The sequence below is a fragment of the Apodemus sylvaticus genome, chromosome 19 (assembly GCF_947179515.1).
Source record: "Apodemus sylvaticus chromosome 19, mApoSyl1.1, whole genome shotgun sequence".
Taxonomy (NCBI): Eukaryota; Metazoa; Chordata; class Mammalia; order Rodentia; family Muridae; genus Apodemus; species Apodemus sylvaticus.
Genome location: NC_067490.1, coordinates 41,764,569 through 41,780,084, shown reverse-complemented (window position 1 = coordinate 41,780,084; position 15,516 = coordinate 41,764,569). Strand labels below are relative to the sequence as shown.

Genomic DNA, 15,516 nt, shown 5'->3' with positions numbered 1-15,516 from the left:
CATGGGTGCTAGGATCTTAACTCTGGTTATCTGTAATGCTGACTCAGCATTACTAAATTGCTGAGTCATCTCCCCAGCCTCAGACACCAGAGACTGAGTGCATGACTCTTTCAGTCTAGGAGATTTAGGTAAATTGTAACTTCTCTTTTTAAATATATTTTATTGTATGTATATGGTTGTCGTGTCTGCATATATGTCCATGCATGCTGTATGTGCAATGCCCAGGAGACTAGAGAGGGCTTTGGATTCTCTGGAATCTGGAGTTACAGACAGTTGGGAACCTCCATGTGGGTGCTGGGAGTTGTTCCCTCTGCAGGAACAGCCAGTGTTCTTAACCATTGCTCCACTACTCCAGCCCATGACCTCTGGCCTTAATGGACTGATCACAGACTGTTGCAGAATTCTGTTCAGGGTGAGGTACACAGCTTCTGGGAACTGAAAATTTGCCATTTAATATGGTTCAGCGACCTCTGGCTAGGCACCGAGCTGGCTGCAGGAAAAGGGCACCCTTTTCTGAGGTCGAAAACACTATAATTAGGATGGAGGTGGCCCTGGGAATCTGGCAAATTTCAGTCTGATCCGGTCTTAGAGAAACTCATCAGTAATCAGGATCAAAGAAAATGGATTTTTAGAAACACATTTCCCTCCTCTGGGTGTAAAAAGATCAATTCTCTTTATCGTGGCTCACTGCCCCACCCCTTTGCATTTTTTTTTTTTTTTTAGAAGCCTGGTGGAAATGTTGCTGTCCTGGGGCTACTTTGGATTAAGTCCATTAGGTGTGCCTCGTGGAAAGGGTTGAGTACAATTACTGTCCTGGGTCCAGGCGAGTTCTTTGAGAATTAACGCTCTTATGTGTCTAAGCAGGGGTGTTTGGTAAAGCAGTTCCGAAAACTCACTAAGATACCACCCTGCACTACAGTCTGCAGTACTCGTTTTAGTCTGCACTACACATTTTCAGCCAATTGTGGATGTTATTTGAACCTCCAAGGAATGATAAACACGTATGCCAGGTACTGTTTTAATGGTTCTATATATCTCAGCTTCCCCGGGACCTTCCTCATTTCTACAGGAGGACACAGAAAAGCGAAGGTTAACGTACTTGAGTTCACATAGCGATGGCTAGAGCCGGGGTGTGGACAAAACAATCTTAATTATTATGTTGGCTTGACTAAGAAAATAAATGGGTGTGCCGGTGTTAAGTCTGATGGCTTTTCACTGAACTCTGCTGTTTGTAAAAAAATCTGTTGTGATGGAGGTCCATTATGGAAGAAAAGCCTTTCAAAGCTTAGATGGGTGGTGTACTGGCTGGTTTTGTGTGTCAACTTGACACAGGTTGGAGTGATCACAGAGAAAGGAGTTTCAGTTGGGGAAGTGCCTCCATGAGATCCAACTGTGAGGCATTTTCTTAATTAGTGATCAGGGGGGAGGGCCCCTTGTGGGTGGTACCAACTCTGGGCTGGTGTTCTTGGGTTCTATAAGAGAGCAGGCTGAGCAAGCCAGGGGAAGCAACCCAGTAAGAAACATCCCTCCATGGCCTCTGCATCAGCTCCTGCTTCCTGACCTGCTTGAGTTCCAGTCCTGACTTCCTTTAGTAATGAACAGCAACGCAGAAGTGTAAGCTGAATAAACCCTTTCCTCCCCAACTTGCTTCTTGGCCATGATGTTTGTGCAGGAATAGAAACCCTGACTAAGACAGGTGGGATATTTTTGATTTTTATCTATTTTTTTCCCATTGCCTGCCTTTAACTTCTTTGTACTATAGAGGTATGAGAACACACACACATATGTTTGTGGGTTTGAGGATAGGTGTATGTGTGTGTGTGTTTCACAAAGAGATTGAGAGACTGGAAAAACAAAAGAGGAAAAGTGTAAGAAAGAAAAATTAGAAGCAGGGAAGAAGGTTTTAGATAAAACTCCTCAAAACCCTGCAAACTAAACTAAGGTATACCTAGGAGGCTTGCACTTGGATAATAGACTGCACAGCTTTGAAAATAAAAGTTTCTCATGTAGATATTAATCTTTTAATCCTTTCGTTTCCCTTGGACTCTCTTACGTGTAAGTCCGCTGCTTTTGACTGAGGCATTAACTCATGATTATCGTGAACTTTTCCTCACTCCTCACGTAACTGGGTATCATCTATGTTGAACCTATATAATCTATAATATAGCCAGGGAGCTCAGATGCCAACAGTCACAGAGGTTGCTAAGAGGGAGCCTGCGGCACTACAGTGGAAAGGATAGACACAAAGAGTATCGTTCAGCTTACTTTGAGGAGGTGGATGGTAGAGTTCATGTCGGTCACGTGCCTATGCGCCGCAGCGCCAGAGGACACGCTCAGTAGCCCGGATTTGCTCTCTTCGATGGAGAGCGCCGCTAATCGCAGGTCATCAGTCAAGTCCCAGACACACTTATCACAGCCTGGAGATGAAATAGGATTGTCATTTCTGCAGAGCCAAAAGGTAGCCTGGAAATACATAGCTTTAATGTGGACCCCCCCCCCCACTGGGCTAATAACATGTTTATTTTTCATTTCCCAAGGAATTGATATGGCCATGTAGAACAAGTCTTTTTTTTACCAAACTAAGCCATACATTGGGTAGGAGTCCCATTCAAAACATAATGAGAACCAGGCAGTGGGACAGCAGGTTAATAAGAACACAAATTGCTGACAGAAAGGACTATCATGGGACCGGTGGAGAAGAAGCCCTTCCCACTTTTTCTGTTAGTCCCCCCATCCCCCAACCCCCACCCCAATTCCATTCGTGTCAGCTTCCCATCTCTGCTTGGTGGCAGCTGGTAGAGCAGGCCGGTGGCCAAGCATCGTTCTTTTCCCATCAGCTTTTCTCAGTCAGTCCAGGAAGGCTGCACCTGCCTTGCCTCCTCAGGGAGGGCCTGGATCCTCTCCATGCTCCCTCCTCCCTGTGCAGATGAGCAAGTACTCAGAGCAGGTCTGTAGGGTTCAATTGTTGGCTAATGTCATGACTTGGTCTCTGAGGTAGGTGCCAAAACTGAGACTAAACCTGGGCATGTTCAAGGGATAAGCCTCTCCTCACTCCTCACCTTTCACACTGTGAGCCCCACCCAGGACCCAGATGCCCTCCATGGACACAATAAAAAAAGAACACACACCAAGCCTTGGGCCCTAACCGGACCTCTCTGGGCCCTGCCAGTTCCCAAGCTCCTTCCCACAGGCTCTGCTGTTTTCTGCAGAACGGACAGACACTAAAGGGTTAATGCGTGTTAGTTTGTTAATTTGTTGTTAACACAGCACTAACTATAAGCTCCCTTAGAAAGTGAGTCCCCAGCCTACACTTTAGGCTGCCAAAGAAAATGTTTATTGGGTTATGTAGGCATCTGGTCACCTATAAATGGAGCTGGTCAAAGGATGCTCCAATTGACAACTGTAGACTTTGCCCTGCTGGGTCTGACATCTCAGGCGTCTTCCAAGATATGATGAACTGGCAGTTTCATAATCTCTTCTGCCCACAAGGACTTTTGGGGGTCACTATACTTCTCTTTGGGGGGAAGGGATGCATACTGTTCAAATACTCTTTGAGACAAAAGCTTTGTTGCTGGTGAGTGACAGAGCAATTTAGGCAAAAAAGAAGGCAGCTCTACTTGTTAACCCCTTGTCAGGTTAATTCCGGCCAGGCTTCACATTTGGGAGACTTGGGAAGAGCTACTTAAGTCTCCTGGTCTTTCAGTTTCTATGGCTGCCGGGAAGCACCAGTCAGCCAATGCAGGAAGGGCTCTGTCCTGAGAGCATGCAGACTAGATAAGTAAGATGTCTAAAGTCTCCGAGTGACACCAGCAAAACCTGCCTCATTGCCGAAGGAGATGGAAACCACCAAGAGACCTCTGTCCAGGGTCCATTACCCTGGAGCAAGTACCAGGGGCTAAACCAGAGGTGAGAGCGAAACACTTTCAAGGAAAGTGATATCACATCCATCTTTATAGTTTTAAAATACATTTATTACTCTGTGTGTGTGTGTGTGTGTGCAAATGTGTGCGTGCACCTCAGTGTACATGTGGAGGTTAGAGGATATCTTGCAGGTGTATCAGTTCTTTTCTTCCAAATTTTTGATTTTTTTTTCTAACTTCCAATGGGTTACAACACCTGTAGCATATTAGAGAAGGTGGGTTAGTCATTACGGTACTGCTACTTTTCCTTATAGTTGGGCGGTCCTTGCCTGTAGGGAGTTCAAATCCTTCTTCCAGGCACTCTCCGGTTACGCTGTCACATGGGCCGCCCCCACAGTTGCACACTGTGGGAAACAGAAACACAGAGTGAGGAGTCAGTCTGTCTTCTAATGCCTAAAATAGGGCGGTACTTCCATGGTTTTCAGAAATACTGGCTATGGGTGTGCAATCCTGCAATCGGGATTAATTATAGTTATCCTGAAGAGTATGGAGTCTGTGATAACAAGATAATGCCCTTTAGCCAGTTCAATGCAGGTAAGAGAGATGTTAAAAAATGACCCAAAGCAAAACTGCATCTTGCTTCCCTAGGACTCTCTTCCCAATTCGTTGGAATTCTGTCCTAACTCAACAGAGGCTTCAATCCCAAAAGCCCAGGAAATTTTCACAAGGAAACAATGGCCACAGAGCTCACTCAGCATTCAACTTGAGAGGGAAGGCTCTCCTTTCCTCAGAGTGTGCACAGCAGTGTTGGTCCCTGCCAGGTGTGAGGGAAGAGCGCCCTGAGGGGAGAGTGGGGAGGTCCAGGAGCAATTCTTGGCTCCTAAGTTTTGACCCCCCCCCCCCCCCCCCAGCAAGACTGACTCCAAATTCCAAATGAGAGGTATCTGGGGAATGAATGCTAGGAGTAATTCCAGGGAAAGAAATGGCAACAATTTAAGGCTTTCACCTACTGATGGTTTTCCATAATGCCTTTTGAAAAACAACAAAATCCAATCTTAGCTGGCTTTTCATTTTTTGCTAGTTCTTTTTCTTTCCCCCAGGAGTTCCGGGATGGGGAGCCAGCAAGGCAGTGGATTGAACCAACCATATTGTTTACTACTGAGTTATACTCCCCATCCCCTCTGAGGTTTTGTGTGGAAGTAAGTTTGTTACTTACATTTTAAGAAGAATTCCTAGGCTAGCTCTGCTAGCTGGCTATAAGCTGCACTAGAGCTGTGAGTCTCCCCTAACACGTCAGCTATGCAGTGCTCCACACTATGCAGACTTGTTCAACCCCTCTGCAAGTGCCCTGTGGCTTCTCACAAGCTGTTAGCGAGGAGCGAGGAGCAATCTGCATCGTTGTTGTTATTTAAGTATAGGCTTAGTACCTGCTTGGAGAATAATGGAGCCAATTTCTAAGGCTTTATTTTTTTCTGACAGCACTTCTAAGGCTCCGACCCCCAGTCTGACCAGCTGGACAGTCGTCCTTCTGCCTGTTAAGTCTGTGGCCCTGGAAGCGTTTCTTGTCCCCAGGTACGCTTATTTTCATTGTACTCAGGTCACATGCACATTCTCCTCAATTTTAAACTCTTCCCTTCGTAAATCTTTCAACCGGGATTTTCCAGAATGCATGCTGTAAGTGAACAAGGCCCCCTTCTCCCTTGTCCTTCTTCTAGTCAACCAGGGAGAAGCACTGAGCTTCAGCCCTCCTTCCTCAGAAAGGAAAGCAGTTTAACTTCCCTGCTGAAGAGCTTCATTCTGTGCTGCAAATGTATGGGAGCCGTGCACACTGCAATCGACCCAGATTTCTTACACTCTCTTAGAGATACTGACTGGCAGTCTGAGGAAATGTAGAGGGCCGTGTGTGTTCATGCTTTGCAGATTTACTTCACTGGAATGTGAATTTTATTAAGCGTAACTGAAAGAGGAGACAGCATCCTGCACAAAATAACTCACTTGAGCCATAGCAGATACCACCGTCCCTTCAATCAAATTCACCAACATGAATAGAACAAGACAGAAATGACCCTGTTGACGTCTCTTGTGTCTATCCACCATGAGTTAAGGCTCATTGTTAGCCTCGGTGAGAATGTCTAACTGGGGTACATTTTGATGCATATTTCTCTAGATAAAAGTCAGGAGGACATTGGCAATATTTCCTCATCAGGAATTCTTCCCCTAAATTCAGTCCTGATGGAGAGAGTGCTGTGCTGGCCACGCAGCAGGCGGAGGGGTTCGGGATCTGTACCTGCACAGTTCTTGGCCGTTCTGGCGTCCCCATAGTAGCCAGGAGCACAGCGTTCACACTTGAAGCCAGTTGTGTTTCGCAAGCAGTTCCTACATTGGCCAGTGATTTCATCGCAGTCTTCAAAGATCAGGTTGGGATCCGAATTTCCACTGCAGTCACATTTCTTACAGGTGCTTCCAATGAGTAAGGGGTTTCCATAGTAACCAGGAGCACATCTGAAAGGTGTTCAACGTGTTAAATTTCTTAGCATCCATAGTTACTTCAATGTTTTTAAAAAAAAAAAATCTTTCCCACATAGAAGAAATATATAGTGAATATTTGCAGATGCCTGCCTGGAATTCATTTCAATTCTCCCATTTTATTAATATGACCAGACTTCTAAAAAAATTATTTTGTCATTTATTTGCATATTTCTTTTGACTTTGTGTGTTCCTATACAGCCAAGGCTGGTCTTGAACTCATAGTTCATTATTCTGCCTCAGCTTACCAGCTGCTAAGATTAAAGGCATTACGCCTTCACCTTTAGAGTTCTTTTGTTTTTAAGGAGCCACTCTCTCTGAATGTCTCATAGACTACTCAGATTCCAGATGCAGGAGTGTGTGTCTTGATGAGATTAGTGTGAGGGCATGGTTGGTAATCTTGGAGACTGGTGTGCATGGCTGGCATGTGATAGGTGGGGTCACATTTTGTCATACTGCATTCTGCCTCTCTGCCAAGAGTGCCAGCTTGTCAGGAGGAGGCAGGACAAAGTCCCAAACTTGGAGTCTACAGTGATTTCAGGACTTCTCCCTTGGTACCAGGTGCCGCTGGTGAACCACCAGGAGGGGAAGTTGGGAGGGGAAGTCAGGAACAGCTGCCGTCTACGTTTTCCCTCAGGGTGTCTATGTTCCAGGCAGGAAAGGGGAAGACTGAGGCCAGGGCTAAGAGAATCCCGCCTGGTTAGGAGCAAAGGCTGAGTTTATGGGAGCAGCTGGAGGAGAGAAAGCCTTCTTTGGGAGTTTTAGACGAGGCTCTTTAAGGGGAAGGCCTTTCTTGTAGCAGTCATTAATGAAGCAGCTCTCTGAGATGACCCTTGCTTGTTCATACTGCTTTATTTGATGGTGGATGTGAATGTGTGTGCTTTATTTGGGTTGCACCTGGGATTCTATAGCTCAGGGAAGGAATATCCAGCTCATTGGCTGAATAATAACCTGGTCAAAATGTGAGTGGCGCCTCTCTACTGTGAATCAAATCATAACCTACCCTGCCAGAAGGAACTGTTCAAGCAACCAAGTCACTGCTGAATACTCTCCTGGCCCCAAAGTGACTCACTTGGGTGTAATTCCTTGGAAGCTGTCCTCGTTAGGGTTACTTCTGCTATGATGAAACACTATGACCAAAAGCAACTTGTGGAGGAAAGGTTTTGGGGGGGGGGAGCTTATATTTCCATATCATAGTCCATCACTGAAGGAAGGCAGGGCAGGAACTTGAGGGTAGGAGCTGATACAGAGGCCATGGAGGGCCCTGCTTACTGACTTTCACATCATAGATTGCTCAGTCTGCTTTCTGATAGAACCAGTGACCACCAACCTGGGGACAGGACCACCCACAATGGACTGGACCCTCCCTCATCAGTCACTAATTAAGAAAATGCCCTACAGCCAGATCTTCTGATATTCTCAACTGAGGTTCCCTCCTTTCAGATGACACTAGCTTGTGTCAGTTGACATAAAACCAGCTGGCACAGAGGCATAGTCCAGATCCGTGCTTGAATGTCACAGAAGGGGCAGCAGACCAGACTCTTAGCTGCTGGCTGCCATCTTGTGATTGAGCAAAGTGTGTGGCAGAACTGGAACACCAGAAGTAATCAGAGCTGAATCCAGACTTCTGTTCTTCTAGGTGCTTTAGTATGCAAACGAGCAGAAAGCAGTGCCCACTTGTATTTATTGAGGAAGAAGAGCCAATGTCTATATCATAGCAGCCTTCAAGGAGGACACTCAGCTAAGTGGGAGGCAGAGACTGAAATCTATTCAACCTTGACTTATAAACCAAATTGTGCACTCTGGGTAAAGACTCCTCTGTCTGGAGACAAAAATGCCTCCTCCTCCTTCTTCCCCAAAGGTGCTCTAAGAGATCCTGTTTTGAGAGATAAGACTGCTGGCTTCACTTAAGGGGCTACCTGCCCATAGGCTCCAATTATTTGTTACCAGACTGTTAGCCTTCAGGGAACAAAGGACTTGGGTTTGCAGATCTTAGTTTTGAAGGAAAAAGTAGGACTTTGGATTCTGATGCAGCAGTGCTTTCATAGACACCAGCAGAGTACGTCGAGGTTAAACTGTACATGCTTGTTGGATGACCGGAACAGCCTTTGCTGCAGACCTAAAGTTAGGATGGATGAAGGACCAAGAGTAGCTGAAGGCAGTCATGGGAGGCATGAGAAGACACTATGGTCCCTCCTCAGTGGAGCCGACCGTCAGACAGAGAACTCAGTTCCCAAATGAAGAGGAAACATAAAGAGAAATCTAGGGGAGGATTCTGAGTGTCATGAAAGTGATATGGAAAGAAGTGGTGTTGGCCATTCTCAGAACGGATCTGAAAGAGCAGGGATGGTTGTGGCTGGAGAGGTCTCAGGAGGCGGTCTCAGGAGTGGACAGTAAGGGAGACCTTTCCAAAGAGATAGAACCATCAGGCCAGTGAAAATAAGACGCTGCATTATAGAAAGCTTTCCTTTTGAGGTCTGAGACCCACAATTCAGAACCCTTTGAAAAAGGACCAATGAGTGCAAGCGAATCATATGTAACTCCAGGATCCTCTGAGCACACTATTGATCAACACGTGGTACGCAGCCTCTCAGCCTATTTCTGATGTCTGTCTTTTGGTGGAGCTGTAGTATTATCGGTCAGTCTACATCCTTTGCATGTCTGAGACAGCATCTCAGAGCTTCTGTGTTGGCTCCTTTAGTTCCCACTGACAGCTGGAAGAAAGACCTCTCACATCTAGCATTCTGAGGCTCGGAGGCTACTCCGGTTTTCCAGGATCACATGGGAGGTCACAGTCCAAGGCCCAGACCTTCCAACCCTGATGTTCTTTCCCTTGCTCTACATTGCACCACACTGCTGCTGTCATGAATGTATGAATGAATGAATGAATTCACCCAACAGAGGGACAATTCATGTCCATTTTATGTAAGGCATAGGGGGAGACAGGAAGAGGAAAAACACAGGGCTCCTGCTCTGAAAGAACAGGAAATGAATTAAACATGATATAATGCTCTCTACAAGCCTATGAAAAGGATGAGGATGAATTTAAGTTCCACACACTCCACAAAGAAACACCCTGAGAGAAAATGTCCAATGAACTTTGTTATTCATATTTCCTCGTGTCTTTGTGCCTCAGATTTCTATGGCCTTTGGTCTCCCAGCCAGCATAAATTATTCATCTATGGAGAATGTGACTGGATTGAATTTCTATCCTTTGCTGCAGTTCACCAAACAGGAAATATTAGACTACAAGTCTAGGTTCATTGAAATTGGATGCAGATTCACGTCAGTGTGCAGCTGAGAATCTTGAGGTCTTGGGGTGACAGACCTTGCTTGGCTCATGGAGGCCAGATGCCAATCGCTTCATTTTCTCTGTTGATTCCACCTCTTCTGATCCCTATAGGTTGTCTCCTGACTTTCCTTAAAAGGAAAACCAGTGGGGATTGGTGTGGAGAAAGTTCTGGTGGTAAAGTACTTGCTGTGCAAACAGGAGGCCTGGGTTTAACTTTTAGTATGCACATAAATTAGAGCCTGCTTGGTGGCACGCACATGTGGTCCCAGGATGGGGGAGATGGAGATGAGTAGATTCTTGGAGCTCATTGGCCAGCTAGTGTAGCTGAATTAACAAAACCCAACTTCAGTCACCTCTGGCCTCCATATGCATATACATACACATGGTATGCACACATACACACATGCACACACAAGCACAGCATGCGCACGCGACACACACACACACACACACACACACACACCCTATGGAGGAAAACAAAGTTTTGTATCTTGTACATTGTAGCCTCCATCACAATGGAAACCTCTGAGTTTCAAGACCATCTGTTGGTGGAAGGTGTAGCGTCAACTCTAAAATTACAAGATAAACTTTGGGCCCTACGGACTTTACAGAGCTAGTGTACAAATATTTCCTTATTTATTGCCCCCTTCAAAACCCAATATTTATATGGAGATATATGGGATACACACACACACACACACACACACATATTGATGGTCCATTCAATGTTGGTTTATCCGTCTTGCATGTAAAGAAAACAATTTTTTCTTTTTCTTTTTTCTCTTTCTTTCTTTCTCTTTCTTTTTTTTTTTATTTTTGCTTTTTGAGATGGGGTCTTATGCAGCTTAGGCTGACCTTGAACTTGCTATGTAGCAAAGAATGACCTTGACCCTTGACCTCCTGGTTATCCTTTCACCACCCAGATGCTAGGACTACAGGTCTTTGTCACTGTGCTTAGCCTTAAAAAAGGGGGGGGGAGGGCAATTTTGATCTATAACTATTGTTCTGCCTTCTTCCCTTTCCACTTTGCCCCCAAGGGGCAAACAGCTGTCACTGAAAATCTATTTTTGAGGAAACCGAAACTCCTTGCTTGCTTAGCACAGAAATTTTTTGGGAGGGTCATACTCCAGTCCTCTTCAAGGGTCAATAAGAAGGTACTTGAAGAGAGAAAAACTATGTTAGAGAATAGGCATCATCATCTAAATGTGCTCCACTTGTTTATCAAAGGCTGAGAAATAAGGCTATCTAAACGTAAGTCTGCTCAAGGTTAGAAGTCCAAAGGCCAGAGGCAGGGCAGAGAATAGCACCCAGAACTCTATGAAAATGATGGAGCTGACAGTTGTTCAAAAGACTTGGTGCCTTTTAGAACGAATTGGGCCACATTTCTGAATCTTCTTTACTGTTCTTTTCTATTTCTAAGGCTCTCATTATTAAAGTCATCATCACCCTCTCTGAAGACACTGTGTCTCTCTGCTGGAGTCATCTTCCTGTGTCACACTTTAGGGTACTAAGTTCACTTTGGATTTGTTTTGTTTTCCCCCGTTCTCCTCTGATCCTCTGACAACAGCACCTACATGGAAGATCCCCATGGGGTCTTAGTATGTTCCTTATTCTGCAACAAAATTGAAAAGATGGAAGTATACAATAATAGCATGGATTAAAGGCAACTTGGACCACTGAGGCAGAAGCATTGAGACCAAATAAGTTTGAGATCTAAAGAACGGCATTGAGTGCAAGGTCTCTGGGTTTTGATATTGGATTTATCAATAAACAATATTATAAGCTTAGATTAACTCTCCTCATGGCTCTGTCAGCTTCCCCATCTTTCAAGTATGCCTCTGGTGGACTGAAGGTCACACTGGATAGGGATGAGAAAAGCAAATTTCCCCAAAATTTAGGCTTGTGAATTTCCTAATTATATATAGCAGCAGCCAACTTCCATTTAAAGCTATTTAGCCAAAAAACACTCATACAGTGAGCACATGGAAAAAGTCATTCAGTAAGAGTTAGTTGTTACTGTTAGCATCACAGTTGCAGTCTTAGAACAGACAGATCTAAAGTCCTCATCTGGTGGACGTGAGGAGGGAACGGATGTGCACCAAGTAAGAGGAGACGAGGAAAGAGAGGTGGGCAGAAGAGTCGTGGACACAACTGTGATGACAAGGTGGGTGACTGCATTTGATCTATGCTCCTTCATATGACAAGAGACAGACTAAGCAGAATGTGTCTTAAGTTTCAGACCTCCCAACTTGTACACTGTATGGCTTCACTTTAAAGAATATTTCCATGGATTAAAACCCTTCCAGTGTTCGTTAAAATGGAAATTTCAAATATAAAACCAGGTGGACACTCCTTATTCCTATGGTTTTTGTGTCTCTTAAAAGAAAACCAGAATGGAATTTTAAATAGAGTATGAGCAAAACCAAAAGAAATCAGAGGGCCAGAGAGATGACTTCCGTGGTGGAGAGATCTTGCTGTTCTTTCGGAGGTTCGTGGTTTTGATCCTAGCACCCACATGTTAGCTCACAACCATCAACTCCACTTCCAAGGGATCTGACGCGTGTGTCTGGTCCCCTCAGGCATATCCATATACACAGGCAAGCTTTCATACACACAAAATAACAAATAAATAGTTAATAAAGCAACAAGCAGTCAGATTCAAATGAGTCGTAATTCAAGGATGATGTCTTGATGCAGTGTGGGGCTTGCAGTGGGATGTGATTTGGGATTGTGAGGTAGTGTCTTACTTTGTTGCCCTGGCTGGCCCTGAACTGGGCTCGATCCTCCTGAGCCTTTCCATGCAGGTGGTAGATTCTGGAAGGGAAGCTTGTTCTAGTCCCTCAGTGGATGGTGGATGCAGAGCACTTCAGAAGGATCTAAGAGGTTGGCATGTCTCCACTGCATCTCAGAGGCTTGTTTAAATGATTGTCTTAAGCAGGAGGGCATTTGGCAAAACCAGTACAAAGACATACCAATAATTTACATGGGATCACCCCGAGTGTTCAATCTTGAGTCCCTACCCTGTCCTCAGTAGTGGTGTGACTTCAAACAAATCCCCTGGCACAGTTTCCTCATCATCACAGTGACAAAATGTGACCTCCTCTCAGAGTGATTGCAGACCTGACCGATGATGCATGTAAGGCAGGGGGTACGTGTGAGGTGAGTAGGGGTGACACTAACACCCTCACGATGTCTAGGGAAATGGACTCCAGAAGATCAGTCAACGCATCCCAGGCACACATGGTGCCAGTGATGGATACGAATCAGTAGCTGCAGTGACTCACTTGCCAGCAGCGACCTGCCGCTGAGCAGGTGCTGGGTGCCAGGGGCTGCCCTTCACCCCTGGCAGTGTTATCTCACAGCGGGTGTGTGAGGTAGGTGCTTGTATTTCCCCCATGGTGTGGGAGTGGAAATTAACAATGAGAGAAGTCAAATAACTTCCCCGGAGCATCCCAGGGTGGTCGGGACACAGCTGATGATGGATCTCTGTAACACCCACCGTCTACTTCCGAAACTAGCGCTCTTTCTAGTTTTAAAATAATTGTTGTATTTTTATGCATTTAATTTTTAATTAAGTTTTAGCATGAAAAGCAATGGGTTTGTGATGGCATATTTTCTCTCTCTCTGTTTCACACACACACACACACACACACACGCACGCACGCACGCACGCACACGCACGCACGCATGCACGCGCACACACACACACACACACACACCCCACAATTACACTCTTAAAAAAATCTGCCCCTCCAGTTTCATTCCCTATCTGCCTTCTCCTTACCTTCTTGATCTCCTTTCTTCCCCAAACAGACCTGCCTTCTGTTTTCATGTAATATATATATTTCACGTAACATATATATATATATGCACATATATGTATATCATATATATATATATATATATCACTAGTTTTTCTTGTACACCTGCCTTATGTTTTTTTCTTTTCTGCTTCTTAATTCCCTTTCTATTTTTCTGTTACACACACTTGCACCCGTGCATGCCCATTTAAGTCTCTGTTCTGAGAAAAACAGGAAAAAGCCCATCTTTTAGAATCTGGCTCAGTTTGCTAAACATAATTGCCTCTATCCAGTTTTATCCATCCTCCCCTACAAATGTCATAATTTAGTTCTGCTTAAGACCTGAATAAAATTTCGTTGCGTAAATGTACATTTTCTTATCTAGTCATCCACTGATAGAGCTCTCCGCTCATTCCATATCTTGCTCACTGTGACCAGTGCAGCAATAAACGTGGCTGTGCAAATATCTCTGTGGCGTACTGGTTTAGAATCCCTCTACGCAAGAATAATACGCAACTGGAGTTCTTTCTACAACATAAATTTCCAGGGGCAGGATGAACATCATATCAGATCCTGGCTTACTGGGTAATGGCAGATCTCAAGAGCTTCTGATGTGTGCCGGGTAATTATTTATCTGCAGTCACGTGTCTGCAGTGGCCATGCTGCCCCGTGTCAGGGTGGGAACCCCTGTTTCCCCATAGGAGTCTTATGTGTACCAGTCTGGCACCTCGTCAGCAGGGCCATTGGCAGACACTGGAAAGATCCATTAGCAATACGCTTTGTCCTAATCAAACTATACGGAATTAACTCCAGACACAGGAGTAAAAGCCCCACCCTTGTCTGGCACACAATCTTCTCAGATTTACGAAGCCAGAGACTAAGTAAATTGTGTGCCTTGGATTTCTGTCTCCAAATAAGAAGTCATGCAATGACTGTGTCACGAATATTAATTAATCCTTTGCCAATCTTCCTATAAAATGAAAACCATGTCAGCCCTCAGCTCTCAGTTTCTCTCCTGCAACATCAATGGAAAGGAAATGCCCATTTACCAGGCATAGGAATTACCTACATCCTGTCCCTTTAAAACTTAGTATAGCCACATAGAGGTCTTTTTTTCTTTGCCACAAGCTGTGGCTGTTTTTGAGTTTCAGAACTACACGCTGAAAGATGCAAGGTGATTTCTTAGAAGACAGACAGCTTATAATTAAGGATTTATTTCTTAAGGCACAGTCCCACCGAGGAGCTGGCCTGCATATGCAGCCCATGAGTGAGAAGCCTGTGGCTATGTTGCTAGACTGAATGTTTGGCCTGTACTCCCGGCTCTTCCTTCCCTGTCTTTATGGGATTACAATATCACGAGCTTGCCTGAGGCCAGTGGTGAGGCCAGTGGTCACAGTGTCTCTGTTACGAAGACCTCTCTGTGAGATTCTTTTAGTTAAAGGCACTTTATCTTCGAGAGCTGTGAGCAGCTGACAGATGGACTAGATGGCAAATACCTTACTAGGAAATCATTCTGGGGGAAGCCACCCACCCATACTTAGCTCTGGAGATCTTTCTTCAAACCACAGAGAAACTAAAAAGAACATTCTGTGTAAGCACCCAACGGGGATTCAGAAAACCTAAGCTTGCAGATTTTTACTTTGTAAGAGGAGGACTAATGAGTGAGTTAAATAACCAGTTAGTCCTTTGTCCATATCTCAAAAGAGGATTCGAGAGAGAGGAGCCATTTTCTATTTATTCAGAAAGTTTCACTCTTTATCAGAGAGACATTAATTATAGTACTGGTTTGTAGTGTTGGAGAGACCAGACTGTTACCAGAGGTATCTAGAGAATCTTCCCAGAACACCCAGATTAATTTCCTTCCTTCCCTGTCAGTTTATCCTGAGGTGTAACCCTGGTCCGGACCACAAGGGGAGAGTCTATCGTAGCTGTCCTGAGGCATGAAGCTAGGGAACAACACCCTCTTCAGGGCTCTGAAATGTTTTTTCCATCCCCAATTTGTGCATCAACTTCAAAACCTTTTGAAGAGAAATACATC

At 44.9% G+C, this 15,516-nt stretch overlaps 1 protein-coding gene across 1 annotated transcript in view; it reads right to left on the bottom strand.

The window, feature by feature from the left end:
• Positions 1-15,516, bottom strand: part of Lama4 (laminin subunit alpha 4) — a 149,630-nt gene that overhangs the window by 81,543 nt on the left and 52,571 nt on the right. Inside the window, exons 5-7 of the mRNA XM_052163517.1 lie at positions 6,148-6,362; positions 4,190-4,264; positions 2,266-2,417 (exon numbers count right to left, since the gene is read on the bottom strand). Coding sequence (XP_052019477.1) covers positions 2,266-2,417; positions 4,190-4,264; positions 6,148-6,362 — 442 coding nt within the window. The remainder of the gene's footprint in view (positions 1-2,265; positions 2,418-4,189; positions 4,265-6,147; positions 6,363-15,516) is intronic.